At 43.9% G+C, this 19825-nt stretch overlaps 1 protein-coding gene across 1 annotated transcript; it reads right to left on the bottom strand.

Moving 5' to 3' along the window:
- Window positions 1–3634: 3634 nt before the first annotated feature.
- On the bottom strand, window positions 3635–12753 carry BYSL (bystin like). The gene is made up of 7 exons (XM_056844512.1): window positions 12483–12753; window positions 10190–10352; window positions 8144–8282; window positions 7419–7552; window positions 6074–6234; window positions 4342–4444; window positions 3635–3983 (listed from the first exon to the last, which is right to left on the bottom strand). The coding sequence occupies exons 1-7, from the start codon at window positions 12751–12753 to the stop codon at window positions 3635–3637; spliced, it is 1320 nt and encodes a 439-aa protein (XP_056700490.1).
- Window positions 12754–19825: the final 7072 nt, after the last annotated feature.

Below are 19825 nucleotides of genomic sequence, written 5' to 3'. Positions count from 1 at the left end.
CCTGGTCCCTCATTTCTTGTCATATCAAATACTGCCTAATGCCTTTCATAAATTCTGTTTCTAGGAGAATTACTTTGGGTTGTTCACTTGCGAATGATGTCAATGCCAGAATTTCTCACATGAAGAGTATATCCAAGTGCTGCTATGTGTGTTTGTAAAAAAAATCTGACTTTTCTCCCTCTCTGACACACACAGACACAAATAAAAACGGGAGTTATAGGCTAACGGATGGATGCATGATGGGAGCAGGAAGGCAAAAGGAGTAACTTAACCTGCTGTCACAAGGGGATCTTTCACTTAAAAAGTTTACAATGTCATGAGCTACAGACCGCACTGGAGTTGAGAGCAATATTGTTGAAGGAAAAGGGTGTTTTGTTTAAATGCTGCTTTGATAGTATATTACTTTGGGGAAGTATTTCATGAGCTGCGAGTGTACTATAGAGATGGGAGCAAACTTTGCCTTTGTATTCTGGTGGTATTTCGCTCTAGCCCTCCAACGGGAAAAGACACATCAATCGATGCTACTTAAGACACCACTGGAAACTGTCGCATTTGTCAAGGAGAGCTTTTTCCATTGTGCTTAAGCCTGATTTGCCAAATTTAAAGCGCCATCAGTACTTCCGATGAATGGAAAGTCTGCCTGTATTTCATACAAGTCTAGAGGATGAAAATGCATATTGTGGACACAGGTATATTAGAGCTTTAAATAAAGTGTGATAATATGGTATTCACTGTAACTTGAACACCTGTTGTTGGGAAAAATCTTATATTTTATGACATTGCAATAAAAGAATTTTAAAAGAACTGGGACATTCTGGCCTTTTTTTCTGGCAAGTGGAAATGTAGCTTAAGAAAACCAAATGGATCTTGTCCCTTTTCTATAATAAAACCTGTCTGTTCTATAGTTCCTGTTCTGAGTGAAAGACAATAGCTATTTCTTAGTGTTTTGCGCTCTAAGGATTTCACAGTGTAATCCACTTAACAGCTATTTCAATATAACAGATGGTTTTGGAACAAGAGATGGGCCAAATGGCTCTACTGCATGGAACAAGCGCAGCTATCATTAATTGAAACAGCCTGTCCCTTACAATCTGGAGTCAAATTTAATTGCCCATTCTTGAACTGGTCCTCTGAGCAATTTTCTGTAGGCTTTTCCAAAAACGGACTAGGCTGAAACTTGAATGCTCTTCTCTTGCCCATTGAGGAAAGCTCCCAAGAGCTGAGCTACATACAGTAGTCTTAGCTTTCTCCCTGAATGCCGAGCCTAGAACATGGAGGGTTTACTATGCATGCTCCTTTAAACTTGCATCTTCCATTCATTCTGACATAGTACCACCTGGAAAGCTATATAATTTTTCTGTTCAATTGAATTTAATGTATTATCTGCCTTATTACTTGAATGAACAGAAGCCAGAAAGAGAGACACTAAAATGTTTAGGAAGACTTGGATTATATACCATGTGTAATTACAAACTGACAGGTGCTAACTAAGTGGGTTGTTCTAGAAATACAAACTACAAGAATCAAACATGAGTCTCTGCAGTACTAGCCGTTTACGGCCGAGTATGAGAAGTCCGGGCTATTGTGTTTTTTAAGCGGACCAGTAAAAACATTTTTATCCTGTTTGCAATGGTGACTTAGTCGCAGCTGCTTCTTCCTCTCCATTAATAAGATCATGATTATAAAATACAGGTGGCAGCCAGCAATCCTATGAGACTGATAGAGGCAGCCGGCCTGCCGCTCACCATATTGCACAAGAGCATCAGCTATTCCACCTGGCATACAAGACTGGCTTCCTTGGCCGGACTTCTCACTCCTCTCCCTTTCATTTTAGGATGGGGGCTATTAGGCACTAGCTGAGGAGCTCTCCATTCTCACGCAGGCACTCTTGGCTGCTTCAAGGAGCTGAATTAGCAGCCCCATGTTGAGTTAACGGTTTTTGGCTGCAACTGCCAAGTAGATGGATGAAAGACGTGATCGTTGTTTGGTAAACTGCGCTTCAGCAAGTTGTTGTCCTTGGGGAACATCCTGCTGTTCAGAGCAGCCACTCAACCAGATCTTCCCGGGAGCTAAAACCCCTTCAGACCAATTACTCATCCCTTCTGAGCAGACTACACCTTTGGCAGAGAACAGTGGATTTGCCTGTTGTATACGGATGCCAAGAGGGGCACATTAATGCAGCCTGTTTGTTCCAGGAGGAACTGGACTGCTTGCACCCTGCCAATAGATAAGGAATGCCCTCTGGAATCCTATCACCTCCATTAATGTTACAAAAGTGACTGCAACAAGTCTCAGGCAACTAAAAGGAAGCTGGGTATTGGGAGGAAAAGATGCCACAGGAAAGCACTGATTATAACAACTGGTGTATCAGAATGATACTTGTGGCCATCCCCAGCCACAAGTTAGGAATTAGGTGAAAAGATGGAATTCTGCATTATGAAAAACTCATTCCTGTGACCTGGGTCATATATTCAGAACATTTGGGGAAAGAAATGGAGCGGAAGAACACAATTGGAAATTATTAGGGCTGCAAAGCTTAGTCATTTAATCAGACATAATTACAACGCTTTGCTCTGTTAAAAAGGCTTCCTGGTTTATCAAGAATGCAATATTTTAGAAAACTGCAAGAAGAGTTGGCTTTTATACTCTTCTCTACCTTAGGGCGTTTCAAAGCGGCTTATAACCACATTCCCTTCCTCTCCCCACAACAGGCATCTTGTGAGGTAGGTGGGGCTGAGAGAGTTCTGAGGTCCAAGGTCACCCAGCAGGCTTCATGTGGAGGAGTGGGGAATCAAACCCAGTTCTCAAGATTAGAATCCACCACTCTTAACCACACCACCACGCTGGCTCTCCAAGTAGCATGCAATTTCAGGGCAGGATTGGTTTTGTTTTTAGCCCTCATTGCAATTTGTCTTTTTGTATTCATTTCCATGGGAATTACTGTGGCTACAACTTTGGATTCCAAGCCCAACAGAAAAATCTCTGCAGTTTTACCCCTCACCAAAGGGGTCATCTCTGCCAAATCGCAGGCAGATAGGAAAATGCCTCCTAATTTTTCAGAGTTAATATTGTAATATTGCAAACATATTAACAAATGGGCATGGGTTTTGTTTAGATCATAAAATAGCCTTATACTGACTTAGATCAGTTTGCTGCTTTCTAGGCAGATGACACATTACTAGCAGAAAATAGTGAAGACGTGAAACGTCTACTGATGAAAGTTCCATCCTGACAGCTGATATTTGATAAAGCATCTTTGTTAGAGCATCCATCCACTAGTATTTAAAAACTTAACTGCACCCCTTGTTGACCAAAAGCCACAGAGAATTTTAAAACTTGTACCATGAAAGGGTTTAATAAGTGGGGGGTGGGGGTGGAGATATGAATCCCAGCTTCTGAAACGGACCCATACCAACGGGCACCCAGTTGGAAGAAAGTTACAAATGCTTCCACCTTTGCATAAAGGAACACTTCTCAAACTCATAACAGAGAAGATGTAAACAGTTTCATTCAACAATATGCTACTCCTGCAAGACCAACGCAGCTGTCTTCTTCACCTTGAAGCCCCACTGTGGACAAAGTCACAGCAGCCTAAACATTCAAGGGAAAATAAGTTCTTCTTCCCATATTCCATTCACGCCATTGCCTCAGGCTGCATTCCCTCCACATCCCGACACTTGGAGTTCACCAGTTCCCTGCGGATCCCCGGGGAGATCTGGGGATGGCTCTGGAATCTGAGCAGCTCCAAGAGGCCTTCTTTTTGCTCTGAGGAGAGGTCTTCTTTGTAACGCTGGGCAAAGGTCAAGAGACACTGGTGCCACAGAACAGGTAAGGTGCGTTGGTCTGTCCGGAAAGCTAGGAAATGGAAGACCAGAGCATCTACAACTCGGAAGGGCAAGGCATACTTCTTGTCGATTAGCAGACGGAGGAAGATGCTGTTGGCTCCACTGTACTCCATCTCAGCAACCTTTAGCATAGCAGCACTGTGGGGTTTAGGAGAAGACAGAGAAAGGTTTGCTGCAGCTCACAGAATGATCCTCCAGTTCTCAAAATGAACACAGACAAGGTGACAGAAAAACAAAATCTTTTAAAAGAATGCCCCTAGGATAGCAGGTACGTTCTACGTGGCCGCTTTTGTATTCATGCTGTGTCCTTGAGCATTGCTGCTGAAAATATTCTACAGAAGGAACAACATGCAACAGAGTAGGATGCTGCTAAAGATACTCAAGTGATCTTCCAACGTTTATGACCCAAGAGAACTAGAGATACAAGGAAAGGAGGGTTAACCCATAATTCAGTTTTGGTTCCCTTCCTCCCACAAATTAGCCCGGTCCCCCTTACCCGGAATGAAGAACGGGGATAGAGCACTGGGAAAGAATGCTGCCCACAATGATGGCTTCCCTCAGCGTACATGTTCCTGACTCACACAGGGGGATAAGGATCCCTGGGGAAAAAGGGTGGTGGTGGTTATAAGTTATGGATCTGTTCTTCTCTAAAGCTTTACAAAAACTAATTAACATGACACATTAAGGCTAAAATTATTCTTAGAAGGCTAAAATTATTCTTAAAAAGCCACAGCAACATAATTTGGCATCTGAAAAGTCTGCCATAACACACCCAGGCATGTTATTAAGTGCTCCAGAACATAGAAAAGCAGGTATAATGAACACCCAGGACAGTATGAAAGCACATCAGTAAAGCAAGCTGAATAATGCTTCTAAGCCTAAGTGAGTAACTCATACTGAGCCAACACAGGACCAAGCTATATAGGACAGTATAGAGTATCTTATGTAAATATGAGTCAGCACTGATCACATGTTGGGGGTCCAATTTAAAGAGCAAAAGGGGTGCACAGTTGATGGAAACTGAACTCCCTCTCTCTCTGCAGCACTTCCCTTCAGGGCAGTTTTCTCCCAGCCAGACTCCTTTCTGGTATTGGAGACTGGTTAAAAGAAAAATACCATAGGCAGTTTAGTTTGTCCAACTATCATTTGCTCAGTTATTGAAGTGGTGAATGTAGAGGGGGTACCCACCTTCCATCCCTCTAGATCAGACACCCCCACATGCCTCTTTATGTAGATTAAGGCAGAAATGTCATGAACTGGGGCCACTATCGTCAGTCTAGTCTGGCTATTATACGTAATCAGTCTATATCAGGAACCAACACCTGGAGGCTTCCAGGGCCAGCTGGCCTCACACTGTCCTCCTTCCCACCCCCACATCCACTTGGAAATCCCAACTGGGAACCCAACTATTTCCCCCATTTTATTTTTCCAGGGCCTTCATATTAGTTGCAGAACCCCACACTTCAGCCTGCCCTTCTTCCAGACTTCCTTCAGCTCTGCTGATATTGTATTACTCATGGTTAATATAATCTGCCTTTCTCTGTTCACACTGAAACCTTGCTAGATTCTTGGGTGCAATCAACACTTCTCACCTGATCCACTCTTAGGACATTGGGCTAGCTGATGTGCTTTGTTCATAATACGACCTGCTTTCCCCATCATCCCTCCCATCTCTCTACCCATTCCCTCTTTTCATATTCACTTCCACAATCGATAATCTCTTCTCAGCACCAAGGCTTGTTCTTGCCATTATAACCTGATGGCATGAATCAGTCTGTACTGACCGGCCTTTAATATACAATGGAATCCAAAGCAGTTACACCCTTCTAAACCCACTGAGGTGAATGGGCTTAGAACAGCATAACTCTACTTAGGATAGCACTGTTAATAACCTAATTTCTACAACTACTAGTCTCTGCTCTTTTTTAGCCTCATCAATCATTTTCTTTGGCTTGCATTACATACTATCACCCTTGGAGCAATTTTTTCAGAAGGCAAGACATCCTCTTTTTGATGAAAATTGACACCGTAACCCTGACTCCTGAGCTCTAGGGAGCTTCCCCCATTCAGTGTATTTATTATAAGCAGAAGTTATAAAACAACAAATTTAACAGCAAATGCTCGTTTAAAAAGGTGTTCTCTCCACCAGGTGACCCAGCCAACACCCCTCCATCTTCCAATCTTACATTCAAAATTGACTGTACTGTACACTCAAGGTTTCCTCCTACCTTTAAACCAGGCTCCAGGCTTGAACAAGGCCTTCTTCAAGGCCATGTAAAGATGGAAATTGAGGCGTTTGTATTCAGCAATGTCATCTCTGATTCGAGGGAGTAGCACCAAGTTGTAAAACCTCTGAGCCATCTTCTCTTTGAGGTTCGATGAAAATATTCTTGAGAAGCAATAGAGGGGGCCGGGGGAGGGAGAGAAAAAAGGAAGCATAATACTCCTCTCAAGTTAAGACAGCTGGGGAGCAGTCACTGCTCAACCTCCTCTGTTCCATTTATATTCTGTGTAAGTAACTCAAGCATTCATACAAAGCCTGCAATCTTGTTCTTATACTGCAAGATCTCTCAGTTACGGAATATCCTTTCAGAGGTGCATGTATGTTTTCTACAATGAGGCAGTGCTTAAAATCATTACCTAAAAAGCCATCCCTAACTGTATGCGGAGATTCATTTATGACATAGCTTGTATGTTCAAAACAGAGCTCCATATGGTATTGTACCATAACGGGAAAGAGAAACCAAAGTCTTCCTGTGACAGAAAGCACACACCAATCATAGGATATGTTTTCACTTGTGGCTTCCCCCCTACACCTCCTGAGCACCATGCTCTCTTTCAAGTCTTTCTAGCTCAAAAGGATGGAGCTAAAACGATTAATTAAAAGTTTGTCATAGTCAAGTCTGCTCCATATTTAAGCAGTCAAAGCAGAAATTACTCCATGAAGCGAGAGGGTTTTATTCCCCCGCCTCCAAGAAGAGCATTACCCCACAATGACTGTTAAGTGTGAAAGGACTGGGGGAATCGAGAGGAATCTTGTTGCCCGTGCACCGGAAAATCTGAGGCTGATGCTTAGGAATCCAAAATATTTTTCCAGCTCAGAGAAGCAGCAGTAGGCAAAAACAATATACACATTAGTGCTAAGATTCCAAGCTGAGAGCAAGAGAACTCCTGGCAACAGAAACACAAATGGCCCTATATCCATTCCCACATTACTTTTTGACACAAAGCTATGCCAAAAATGATAGACACTGAAAATGTGTCAGTATCATGTTTCTGTATATTTCATTAAACGCAAGTTTCATTTGTGTTGATTCTACTTCCTGTAATACAGTAATATAGTTATAATACTTACTGAAAAAGAATAAGATATTACACTGGGATTGTATCCAACCACAGGGTAGTGGGTACCACTAGGTACTATGTTCTGTCAAGAGAGAGGTACGTTCTGTTGGCACAGGGTATTTCCTGCCAACAAAGTCTCCTGAATTAGCAGGATGCACCATCCTTAGAGGAACAGAGTGGCATGAGACAACCCATTACCTACAGGACAGTCACCAAGAGCATCCCCACCTGGTCGCTTGGTACATGGCAGCTGCCGTCCACGTTTCTGGTTCTGTGATATAAAGGATCTGCTCCCAATTAGATAAGGCTGGTATGATCTTGAAGGCCTTGGGCAGTTTTCCACTTCTGTATTTTGACAGCACCTTTAAAAATGTTTATAAGTGGTTAGGACAGAGATGGACAGAGAACACTGTTCATTCCAGGGTGTCTCTCTATGGCCCCCAAGCCCTTGTATGAAAATACTTTAAGAAGCATTAAGAGATATTAATTTTAATTCCTTGTATATTGTTCCAATCTATCAGGGTGAAACTCAGCCCTGGTTAATATTTGGATCTTTACAAAAATGCACTGCCAGAATGGCACACAGAGCTGTGCCCTGCCCAGTCCTGCTGTGATAAATAAACATGCCGTTTATACCCTGCCTTTTTCCCCAATGGGGATCCAAAGCAGCTTACCGGTACAACATTCTCCTCTCCTCCACTTTATCTTTGTAACAACCATGTGAGGTTGATTAGGCTAGAGTGGGTCCAGGTCACGCAGCAAGCTTCCACGGCAAAGTGGGGATTTGGACCTGGGCCTCCCAGATCCTCGCCTGAGACTCTAACTACTACACGATACTGACTCTCAAGCAAAGCACAAGTAAGAATAGAACTAAAATGAAGTTTTTGGGACAACAGCTGAGCTCCATCCAACCATATGTATAATCAGTTGCACTGAAGTTGTATTACACTTACTTCTTTGACACCCTTATAGACCTCTAGGACACGTGGGTCAAGCTGTGGCATGGGCCGACCTGATATTTCCGACATCACCGTCTCAACTTCTGTTTGTTTTTCTGTGATCTTCTCCAGGATGATATCTGCTAAGGTGCGCCTAACGGATATCAAAGGGAAACAAAATGGAGCAAAATCCAACAATGGCCCTTATCAAACAAACCATTAGCAAATCTAACTGCACAAGCAACCATAAGACAGTTTGATTCCAAGCCTGTGTTATGAGGAGGTTCCACCTCTCTTATGTGAAAGCCCTTTTTAAAATATACTGTCATATGGCCATTGCCCAATTAACAATGGGGCTCTATAAACAAACTAGCTTGATAGTAGTAACCAACTTGTGCATCTTTTCGTATGCTACCAGTTAACAGGATATTATTTTCACAATCACACACAGCTGGTGGATATGTTGCACTTTTGTGATAACATGTGTACAACTGCCAGTGCAGAGTAAAAATAGGAAGTCTTAAAAGGTTTTTAAGATTATCTGAAAATTAGAGATTTCCATTTGCAATTTAAAATGCAGCAATCCTAAGGACACTTTCTTAGGAGTAAACCCCAGTGAATAAAATGGGCGTACTTTTGAACAGACCTCCTTAGGCTTGCTCCCTAGGTCATGTTTGTGACCTAGGGACAAAAGAATGACAAAGAAAAGAAGTTCTCCTAAGTCCATGCTGCATAAAGACATGTGGTTTTGTACACTTGGGGGCTAGAAACGTAAATTACCAAAAGAACCCAACAATGTAAACAGCATGTAGGTCTCATGCACTATGCTCCTAGAGGCAATACCTTTGCATTCTATGCGGTGCATGGAAATGGAATCAGAGTTGGGCCTCAAGCTACTACCCATGAGATAAATGCAGCATGCCTTGACTTACATAATAATGCCTAAAGCACCATCTGCTGGTCAAAAAAAGGGAAAAAAACACTTTCCTAAATTAATTGAAAGTATTCCTGGGGACCAATACTGTTTAAAATTTTTACTGTGAATCTGAGAAAGTAATGTTTATGCCCTGCATTAGTTATGGTAAGATGCAGTGATATAACCCCTAGATAAAATATTTTGTAAGGGCTTACACATGAATTAGTGGTGATGAATTCCTTCTATGCAATCATCTCCCACCTTGCAGGGGTCTAAATGAACAAGCAAATATTAATATGCAAAGTAGGGGCTAGGTGAAACTGCAGTGATGTCCATAATCTTGTGTTTCCCAAGCATGGTACTAAGATTTCGAGAACAACTGCCATCCCATGCCACATGCACTTAGCCCCACAAGGACTAGCAGTCCATCTCCATGTGATCTTGGGTACACTAGAACCAAAGGATGATTGTACAGAAGAAATTTGTCAGCGCTACCATTGGTGAACTAGCCCAAGTTTTCTCAATACATTGAGATATCATCAGAGTGAAGACTTACCACTCTGAAACTACTCAAGTATAACTGATGTAAAACAAAAGACCCTTTACATGGCATTGTTATTTTTTTAATAAAGGAGTACAGAACAGGAAAAACAGAACACATGAAGATATCTAGAATAATTCAAGATATTTACTTATCTGATAGCCCATAAGTTGAATTCCAAGGCCTAGGCATTGCTAGTATTTTCACATACACCTCAACAACATTGGGTTAGAAAGGCAACCCTCCCCACTATGTTTTACATTAACATGAACGTTCACAGGTAATCTGCACAAGAAACAGGGCCACACATAGTACATGTCCAATGTGAGTGGTGGGTGGATGGGTTGCTACTTCCGAGATGAAGGAAAGCCCACAAGAGATACAGCCAGGGGGAAATTTCCATCTTCCACACCAGCTTTCTCTGCTTCCTACGCACGGTCTGCTTCATATTTTCAAAACCAATGCTTTATTTAATTCAATCCCAGCAAAAAAGTCAACCCTACAAACACACTTGCACAAAAAACAACCTTATTCAAGCTTAGATTTTATGTCACACATGGTACATCTTCAAGAACATGTGAGGATATGGTATACTGATGCTTACTGCAACGGTGGGTTCTTGTTCATGAACATTTCAATGGCCTTTTCATCTTCCATATTCACAGTCACCTCCTCACAATAATCTCCTTTCTCCATGGTTGCAGCTTTTTCCAGTGTTGGCCACTCATCATCATCTGAGTCTGAATTTCCATCCTTCGATGTAGTTCCTAAAAAAAGGGGGTCAAAGTTAGGGTTGGACATTTTATCAACTCAAACAACTTCCTTGGCACAACAATGCTATTCTCTGCATCAATAATGGTGGTGATTCAGACACCAGTCAAGAAGGTAATGGTATAATGGTTCTTTGAATTTCCATCTAATATATGATGTACAAGGGGCCCACCATTCTGGAAGCAGGCAACACTGACAGCAGACACATGAACACATGAAGCTGTCTTATAGTCAATCAATTGCTTTGGATCATCAAGGTCAGTATTGTCTACTCAGATTGGCAGCGACTCTCCAGGGCCTCATGCAGGGGTCTTTCATATCACTTACTACCTAATCCTTTTAAACAGAGATGCCAGGAATTGAACCTGGGACTTTATGCATGCCAAGCAGATGCTCTATCACTGAGCCATAGCCCCTCCCCACTGAGCCATAGCACAAGCATGTGGTGTGATGGGTTTCTGTTTCCACTACTGTGAAGTCCCTGTCCACCAATCATGAAAAATGCCACGGCTACAAAACAGCTGTGAGGAGTGGGAAACAACAGGTCTTCAAGTGTGCCAAGTTCCTAAACAGATTATTTGTAAATCTGCGCTACTTGCTGATATTCTACAATAAATCAAATAGCAAGTGGGACTGATGTGCAATATATACCCCAAATTAAACACCTTTGAATTTACCTGTGTCCATTCAACACAAGCTATTTATTTCAGGCACAAGCTCAGGGACTTATAACTCCACCCTCTCTGTGAAGATACTCACCCCACCTGATTACACTTTTATCATTTATGCTAATACTTTTTTTTCAAAGTGCTGTCCAACCTTCAGGGTTGCCCTCTCAAAACTCCAGGAGGATTCATTGCTGTAATTCCTAAAGAAATAAGGCTGAAAAGCTGCAAATTGCCTAAAGCCAGAGGTTAAATCCATAGCCGAGGATGGGCTATCAAACAACACACATTAGCTTTTAAACAACCAGAACAAAAAAAGTCCTGCAAAGACAGGCCACGCATACAGCAAGAACATTCCCAAAGCTGAACAAGGCCAATATATGTTGATAAATGTATCAATATGATAGACAGGCTTGACCAGGATGGCCCAGATTATCCTGATCCCAACAGATTTGGATGCTAAGCAGGGTCGGCCCTGGTTAGTATTTGGATGGGAAACCACCAAAGGAGTCCAGGGTCGCTACACAGAGGCAGGTAATGGCAAACCACTTCTGAAGGTCTCTTGCTTTGAAAACCCTATTGGGTAGCCGGAAATCGGCTGCAACTTGGTAGCACTTTCCACCACCATAATACAAACATGCTTGTTTCAATAGAAAAAAGCAAGAGTTCAGTAGCACCTTAAAGACTAACAAAATATCTGGCAGGTATCTGAAGAAGTTAGCTATGGCTCATGAAAGCTCATACCCTGCCAGATATTTTGTTAGTCTTGATGGTGCTACTGGTCTTTTGCTCTTTTCTACCGCTAGAGACAGACTAACACAACTACCCATCGTAAAATTTCTGATGGGGTATGAGCTTTTGAGAGTCACAGCTCACTTCTTCAGATGCTCGTTTCATTGGCTCTTTCTATCTGCAGGTGATCACTTTAGAGAAATTTCAACTACTTGTTTAAAAGTGCTTTTAAAAGTCCTTACAACCCAATCCTGGCATGTTTACTCCCAGATCAAACCCACTGATAATAATTATGCGAGTATTTCTTGGGGAATGTTGAAATATCTTGACAGCTGAAGTTGGTAGACCTTCTAACAGTGCGGGCCTTCACATCTACTTTCTAAACAGCTTCTGTAGAAAAGGGCAAGAGTCCAGTAGCACCTTAAAGACTAACAAAATATCTGGTAGGGTATGAGCTTTCATGAGCCATAGCTAACTTCTCAAAGCTCATACCCTGCCAGAAAATATTTTTGTTAGTCTTTAAGGTGCTACTGGACTCTTGCCCTTTTCTACGACTGCAGACAGACTAACACGGCTACCCACTGTGAATTAAACAGCTTCTGAATTTGATCGACTAAGAACGGTACAGAAGCCCAGGACTAACTGCAGCCCTCCTCCCCCGATCACGTCCTTGCTGCGTTCTCAGCACAGACCATTCTTCGCTCCCTCCCGTGCTCTCTTCGTACTCACCCAGGACGGTCGTCCTCGTTTTCTTCGCCTCTTCCCTGCCGGCGCCATGCTCGGCCTCCAGCTCCTCCTGTTGGATCCGAGCCTGCTCCAGGATCCTCCGGGAGAGCTTCTCATCCACGTACTCATCCTCTTCGCCGCCACGCCTCCCCCCTGCACCCCTGGCCTTCACGCGCGTAGTGGGCTTCACTAAGTCTCCCTGGATAATCTGCTCGGCCAGAGAAACCGCCGCCCCGGCTCTGGCTGAGCCCCTCGGCGGCTTCGCTTTAGGCATCCTCCCCCCGGAAGAAGAAACAACGTGCGCCGAAAGACGGCCGCAAAGTCGCGCGCGTGACGTGCAACCCTTGCGACGGCGGCGTTCCAAAGGCTCCTCCCCTCCCCGCACAAACAGCGCGCTCTTCTTAAAGGCGCAGAGACCTATTTTAACCTCTCCCGCTCTTCGTTCATGTATTGAGATGCTAAGCCGTTCCTATCCAGATAGTCCCAACAATGCTAATAAAACGCCCAGTTAAAAAACAAACGAGAACTTTAAATTTCGTAAAAGTGATTTCTGCATTAGTTTCTGGCTCAGCTGTCGAGGGGGAAAAAGGCAAAATGTGTGATGTAACATATTAGAAACCAGGTAGTTTACAGTGCAGTCCATACAGAGTTACGCCCATTGACTTTAATGGGTTTTGGAGGGTGTAACTCTGTTGGATTTCACTGTTCTTGTAACCAACTTCAACGGATAAGCGCCTGAAAACCTGGCGGCAGGACTTTCTCTTTTTAACGGGGCCTAGAATTTAAATACCAAATAACCATGTGTTATATAGTAATACGAATAACCGTAATAAGTGTTATTAACGAATGACAATTATTTTAAAGAATATTATTAGTAGTGTCTCTTTCCTTAGCCCATGCACCTGATGAAGTGTGCTGTTTTTACAAAATCCAGCAATTAACATCTTCACCCCAGGAGTAATTAGACTGTGGGATTCTTTAGATTTAGTGATGACCACTGGTATAGGTGGCTTTAAAAGGGGATTAGACAGCTACATGGAGGAGAGGTCCATCCCAGGCTACTAGCTTAAAGGAACTGCCACATCTAGAGGCAGTACACTCTTGAATACCAGTGCTAGGAGGAAAATGCCTTGGCTACTGTGCCGTTTTTTGTTGGCTCTCCATAGCTGCTGTGTTTGGCCACTGTGTGAAACAGTTTCAGGAGCTAGTTGGTATCTGACCAAGAGAGCACTGACTCTTGAAAGCTCATACCCTGAAAATCTTGTTGTTCTCTAAGGCGTTGTTGGACTCAAATATAGTTTTAGGAGGGTAGCTGTGTTAATCTACACTGGAAGAGCCAGATTTGAATCCAATACTGAGATCTGAAAGCCCCCCCAAAATGGAAAAAATGGGGGGACACCCCCCCCCGTTTTCCCCCAGGGCCTTTCTTTCTGTTTTTCCATCAGAAAAATGTGAAATTTTGGGGATCACTGAGGAAAAACTCCTAGGAAATATTTTTTCTTTTATGAGTGAAATGCTTTTAAATACAAGGTGAATGTGCTGTAGACATAGACAGGTCTTAAATCCAAGATGCATTTCCAAACTTAGAAGGATACCCAATCTTCATGTGGGGAGCATGCAGGGCTTTCGCTCCTTTGCACACCTTCTGTTGTCCTTGTGGTTGACCTTTTCACCACTTCCTCAAACCACTGTGCACATACACCCACAGAATGGATAACAAATAGCGTATTGTCCTACCTTGCTGGAAGGGAAACTATCAGAAGGAGGTGGGAGCAGGAACTGCACCAAAGTCTCAGAGGAAATCTCTGAAATTTCTGTTGAGAATTGAGCTCTAACCAGATAGCAAAAATTAAGGTGCATGTGCTAAAATAGCATAGGTACATCAGCCTGCAGTTTTCTCAAGTTTTAGGTATATTTACAATTTTCCATATAGAGAACTAAGGCTTTTATAATATTGAAGTTTTATATGATAAGTTATAAATTATGCATTTTATGATGTTAAAGAAGTAAAATTGGTTTTGGTTTGATAGAAAAAGCAGCAGCGTTGGTTTTTATATTCTGACTTTCTCTACCACTTAAGGATCAAACCAGCTTACAATCATCTTCTCTTCCCCACAACAGACACCCTGTGAGGTAGGTGGGACTGAGAGATCTCTGTGGTCACCCAATTCGCTTCATGTGCAGGAGTGGGGAAACCAACCCTGTTCACCAGACTAGTCTGCTGTTCGTGTGGAGGAGTGGGGAATGAAACCTGGTTCTCCAGATTAGAGTCCACTGCTCTTAACTACTACACCGTGCTGGCTCTCAATAGGTCAATAAGTATTGCATATATTTCAATTCCCTTCCAATTTCTATCCCCCCCTCCCAATGCTTTTTTCTATGGCTTCAAAATTTCTGGAAATTTCGTCTCTCTAGTTGAGTAGCACATTAGCCATCAACACAATTTGCTGTGTACACGCTCTCCAGAATCAAATCAGATAGAAGTAGGAACGGAGATCCCAGAGTCCTTATATCCAAGCCAGAAGGTAGGATGGCGTCGCAAAGAATAGAGTCAGGATGCAAAGATCCAATGCAAAACGTAACCCACTGGATTAGAGTAAGGGAGAAATGCTCGGGGCAGAAAATTAGCCTCTGTAACGAGGAAATAATCTTATGTCCCTACTTCATCCCTGTAGGACCCATTGTCCTGCATTTGTGAACTACCTCAAATGATCTCCCTTTGAAGCTTTGAGGACTGTGTGGAACAGGATGCTGCGCTAGAGGCAACAGCACAGGCCCAGCTAGTGAATTTTTTAAGGTGGCAGTCTTGTGCACGCCTACCAGGGCGTGAGCCTCCTTACTGAAGCATGCCTAGCAGTCTCGGGGCCACTGGTTTGTGCAGGAAGCAGAGTGGTTGAAACACAGGCGATGTCAATTTGCTGCTGCTACTTCTCCCCTCTGCTTTGCTCGCCCTTGGCGAGGCCCAGGGCTCCTTCCCGGTCTAGACCGCTCTGCAATCACCCGCTTGGGACCCCAGGAGGCGGGCACTGGGTAGGGTACGCTCTTCCCCGTCCGCATCCTTCTCGGTGACATCACTTCCTCCTTGCTTTCTTCGGGGAGAGCCCAGACCGTGGAAGGCTGCTCAGCCCGGCGGCTTCTCCAGATCTCTCTTCCCCCCCCCCCTCCCCGTCATTGTTCGCGTGCGTCCAAATTAAAGGCGGGGGAGGAGCCCGCGGTGTCCTTGATCTTTTTTTTGCAGGGACGGATCCAGCCCCTCGAGGAGACTTGGAAACATGGGAGTCACCTGGTACGATGTTTTGCTTTTGGGGGGGGTTGAGGGTGCTGCCATTTTCACTGGAGGAGGGTTCCTTTAAAAAAGCAATCTGCAGTTAGTAGAAAAGGGCCAGAGTCCAGGAGCACCTTAAAGACTAACAAGAATATTTTCTGGTAGGGTAGGAGCTTTCGTGAGCAGGCTCACGAAAGCTCCTATCCTACCAGAAAATATTTTTGTTAGTCTTTAAGGTGCTCCTGGACTCTGGCCCTTTTCTACTAAAATAGCTCCTACCCTACCAGAAAATATTCTTGTTAGTCTTTAAGGTGCTCCTGGACTCTGGCCCTTTTCTACTAAAATAGCTCCTACCCTACCAGAAAATATTCTTGTTAGTCTTTAAGGTGCTCCTGGACTCTGGCCCTTTTCTACTAAAATAGCTCCTACCCTACCAGAAAATATTCTTGTTAGTCTTTAAGGTGCTCCTGGACTCTGGCCCTTTTCTACTAAAATAGCTCCTACCCTACCAGAAAATATTCTTGTTAGTCTTTAAGGTGCTCCTGGACTCTGGCCCTTTTCTAACTGCAGATTGCTTTTTTAAAGGAATCCTCCCCCAGTGCAAACGGCAGTGCAAATTTTCTACTACTGCAGACAGGCTAACACGGCGACCCACTGTGAATCACCTGTCGTGAGTTGCAGGTGGATAACCGGGTGGGAGAAAGGCAGCCACTGCTGGGCTTCGATAACCGGTGGTTTGGAAATGCGGTGGGGGGGGGGGGCGCCGGGAAAGGGTGGGAGTTTGACCTGTGACGTGTGAAGGTGGGGCGGTTTGCAGTAGGTATTTAAGTTCCATCATATCCCGCCCCCCCCCAAAAAATGGGGAGGCGATCATGGGGGGGTGGGTGGAGAAAGCCGCGGTAGCAGCACGCTTTGCTCCGAAAGCGACCGCGCCCGGCGAAGCGGCTGGCCTGGGGGCGCGTGGGGTCTCCCTTCCCAGCTGACCTCGCTGCGGGCGTGTTTGCCGGAGGCGCGGCGCGTCGTGGTGTGGGTGTGTGTAGGGCTGTGTGTGTAGGGTGTAGGGAGGAGGAGGAGGGTTTGGAAGGGCCGCTTGTGCCGGGTTGTGATGGGAGAGGGCGCGGGGAGCCTGGGGTCTGGTGTGGGGACGCGGCTGCCGCAGGTTGCGCTGGCATTTGGTAGGGATGTGCTGCGTTCAGGGGCTGCTACGGCATGAGCTCACCGATGCCCAGGCTGGTGTGTGCATGCGCGCGCGCGTGTGTGTGGGGGGGGGGTTCTGGTGCCCACCGTAGCTCCTGCCTTGAATTTCTTCGCATTATTTATCACTGCAGATGTGTTTTATTTATTTTTTTTCACTTTGAAAGAGAGTGAAGTGCGGGAATGCAAGGGAATTTTGTGTGTGAAATATGGGGTTTTTTTGGCAAAGGTTATAGTGGAAAGATTGTCAGTACTACAGTATATAGCAGTGATGGTGAACCTTTTAGAGACCGAGTGCCCAAACTGCAACCCAAAACCTACTTCTTTACTCCCCCTTCCCTGGCCCGGTCTACCAGCCCGGATGACCTGGCCTCCAGCAGATGGCTTCACAGGGCCCAGGTCTACCAGCCCGGATGACCTGGCCTCCCGGAGCAGGACGGGGGGGGGGGGGCTATGAACTGAGCAGTTCAGGGAAGGGGGGGAGCAGTTCAAAGCCAGGGAAGGGGAGATGGGCGGCGGGGAGTCCAGGGAAGGGGAGGGCTTTGAACCGCCATCCAGCTGCTCAACTTACCTGCGCGTGGTGGCAGAGAGGGCGCGGCGTGCTGGAAGCGGCACGCGTGCCATGGGTTCGCCAACACGGGTATATAGCATTAAGAAGGATGTAGGAAAATGTGAGTTTAGTATGTGTTACTGGCATATTTGTGTGTTAAGTGCCAGCAAGTCACTTCCGATTTATGGAGAGCCTATGAATTCGTTCCTATCGTTAAAAGCCCTACTCAGGTCTTGCAAACTGAGGGCTATGGTTTCCTTGATCCAGTCAATCTTAAGTTGGGTTGTACTATTTTCCTGCTGCCTTCAACTTTTCCTAGCATTACTGTCTTCCAGTGAGGCTTGTCTTTTCATAATGTGACTAAAGTACCATAACCTCAGTTTAGTCATTTTAGCTTCTAGAGAGCGCTTGATGTGATTTAGAACCCACTGATTTGTCTTTTTAGCAGCCCATGGTATTCGTAATATTTTCCTCCAATACCAGAGAAAAACCAATTTCAGAGAAATCTACTTTCTTCCTGTCAGCTGTCTTCACTGTCCAGCTTTCACACCCATACATAGTAATGGGGAATACTATGGCATGAATTAATTTGATCTTGGTTACCACGACACATTCTTACACAAGAATCTTTTCTACATCCTACATGGCTGCTCTTCCTAATCCTGTTTTCTTTAACATTTTCAATTTGTTCATTGTCAACCTTAAAGTTGTGTAATTCCTCAGCAGTCATTATTTTTGTCTTCTTGATATTGAGCTGTAATCCTGCTTTGGCACTTTCTGCTTTAACCTTCTTCAGTAGTCATTTCAAGTCTTCACTATTTTCTGCAGTAATGTGGTGTCATCTGCATGTCTCGAATTGTTAATGTTCCTTTCACCAATTTTCACTCCACTTTCATCTAAATCGAATCCAAATTTCCTTATGATAGGATCTGCATATAGATTGAATAGATAGAAATATAAAATACATTCTTGTTTACACATTTGTCAATTGGAAATTATTCTCTTTCTCCATATTCTGGACTATCAGTAGCCTTTTGTCCAGCGTATAGGTTGCACATCAAAACAATCAGATGCTGTGGCACACCCACTTCTTTTAAAACCAACCATAGTTTTTCCTGATTCACAGTAAAAAACTTTGCTGTAATCTGTGAAACGCAAGCTGGTTTTCTTCTGAAATTCTCTCTTATGCTCCAGTAAGTAGCCAGTGTTAAATTTGCCTTGCCGTTTGATCTCTAGTGTCTCTTCCTTTTCTGAATCCAGCTTCAATATCTTTCTGTATATGGTAGCAGTCTTTGTTGTGAGATTTTGAACATTACTTTGCTTGCATGAGAAATTAAGGCGGTGGTCTAATAGTTGCTGCAGTCTTTGACACCTCCTTTTTTAGGAATTGAAATGTAAATTGAGTGTTTCCAGTTTGTGGGCCATTGTTTTGTTTTCCATATTTGTTGGTATATAGCTCTATTGATATCCCATCTACTCCTGTGGATTCTCCCAGTCGCTTTCAGTGCAACTTTCCCTTCACTTTTTAAAATAACAGGTGGTTCTTCAAAAGATTATTCTTTGAAGGAATCTGACAACCTTTCATCTCTCCAGTTTATTATTCAGTCATCCATCGAGGCTTTTCATTTCTTTTGGCTACCGGAATAGTCTTTGCATATTCTTCCTTCATAATATCACTGGTTTAAACCCATATTTCTTCCAGTTTGCGTTCACTTGAACTTAGTATAAAACTTTAGACAAAGTAAGGTTCTCTCCCTGCCCCTCCTGACCAGCATCATATTTGAAAAAGAAAAGATTAACTTCAGTAAGTCCAACTGCCAAGCAGAAGGCTATTTACAGACAATGTTTGTTACTGCAGGTTCAAATTATTTTTGTTCATCATCAACTTTAGTATTTTCTAGGTGGTTCCTTAATATTTTCTAGGTGGTTCCTTAAGATAGAGACTTAAGAGGGGAGATGACTCAGTGGTAAACGCATGTGCTTTGCAAACAGATGGTCTCAGTTCAGCCCCTGACAACTCCAGTTAAAGGGAGGACCTTGAGTTGCCTCTTCTGAGAGTAGATAATGCTCAGCAAGGTGAACCAGTGGTCTCTCAGTTTGGTCCAGAGTGTTCAGCAAAAATGGACTTCAGGTCCTCCCTGATATTTAATGGGGATGAGGAGCACGGATAGCCTGTGGTACAAAGGGAAGACTTTCCCTCTGGGGTCTTTGGCTCTCTTTCCCTCACACATTAGTCTGAAGCAGGAAGAAGAGTTGGCTGCGAAAGGGAGTTTGAATTCTGAGGGCAGAAGGTTTCCCTTTTCTTGCCTCTGGTGCCAGATACAGATGTTAGACCAA

This window comes from Euleptes europaea, chromosome 2 (assembly GCF_029931775.1).
Source record: "Euleptes europaea isolate rEulEur1 chromosome 2, rEulEur1.hap1, whole genome shotgun sequence".
NCBI classification, from domain to species: Eukaryota; Metazoa; Chordata; class Lepidosauria; order Squamata; family Sphaerodactylidae; genus Euleptes; species Euleptes europaea.
Note: the sequence above shows the minus strand (reverse complement) of the source record. Positions and strands in the feature narration are given on the sequence as shown.

Coding starts and splice junctions, on each gene's coding strand:
- BYSL (XM_056844512.1), bottom strand. CDS start 12,753: ATGCCTAAAGCGAAGCCGCCGAGGGGCTCAGCCAGAGCCGGGGCGGCG. Junction 7,553..8,143: donor TCTATAAGGGTGTCAAAGAA/GTAAGTGTAATA, acceptor ACATTTTTAAAG/GTGCTGTCAAAATACAGAAG. Junction 4,445..6,073: donor GCCTGGAGCCTGGTTTAAAG/GTAGGAGGAAAC, acceptor CTTTTTCCCCAG/GGATCCTTATCCCCCTGTGT.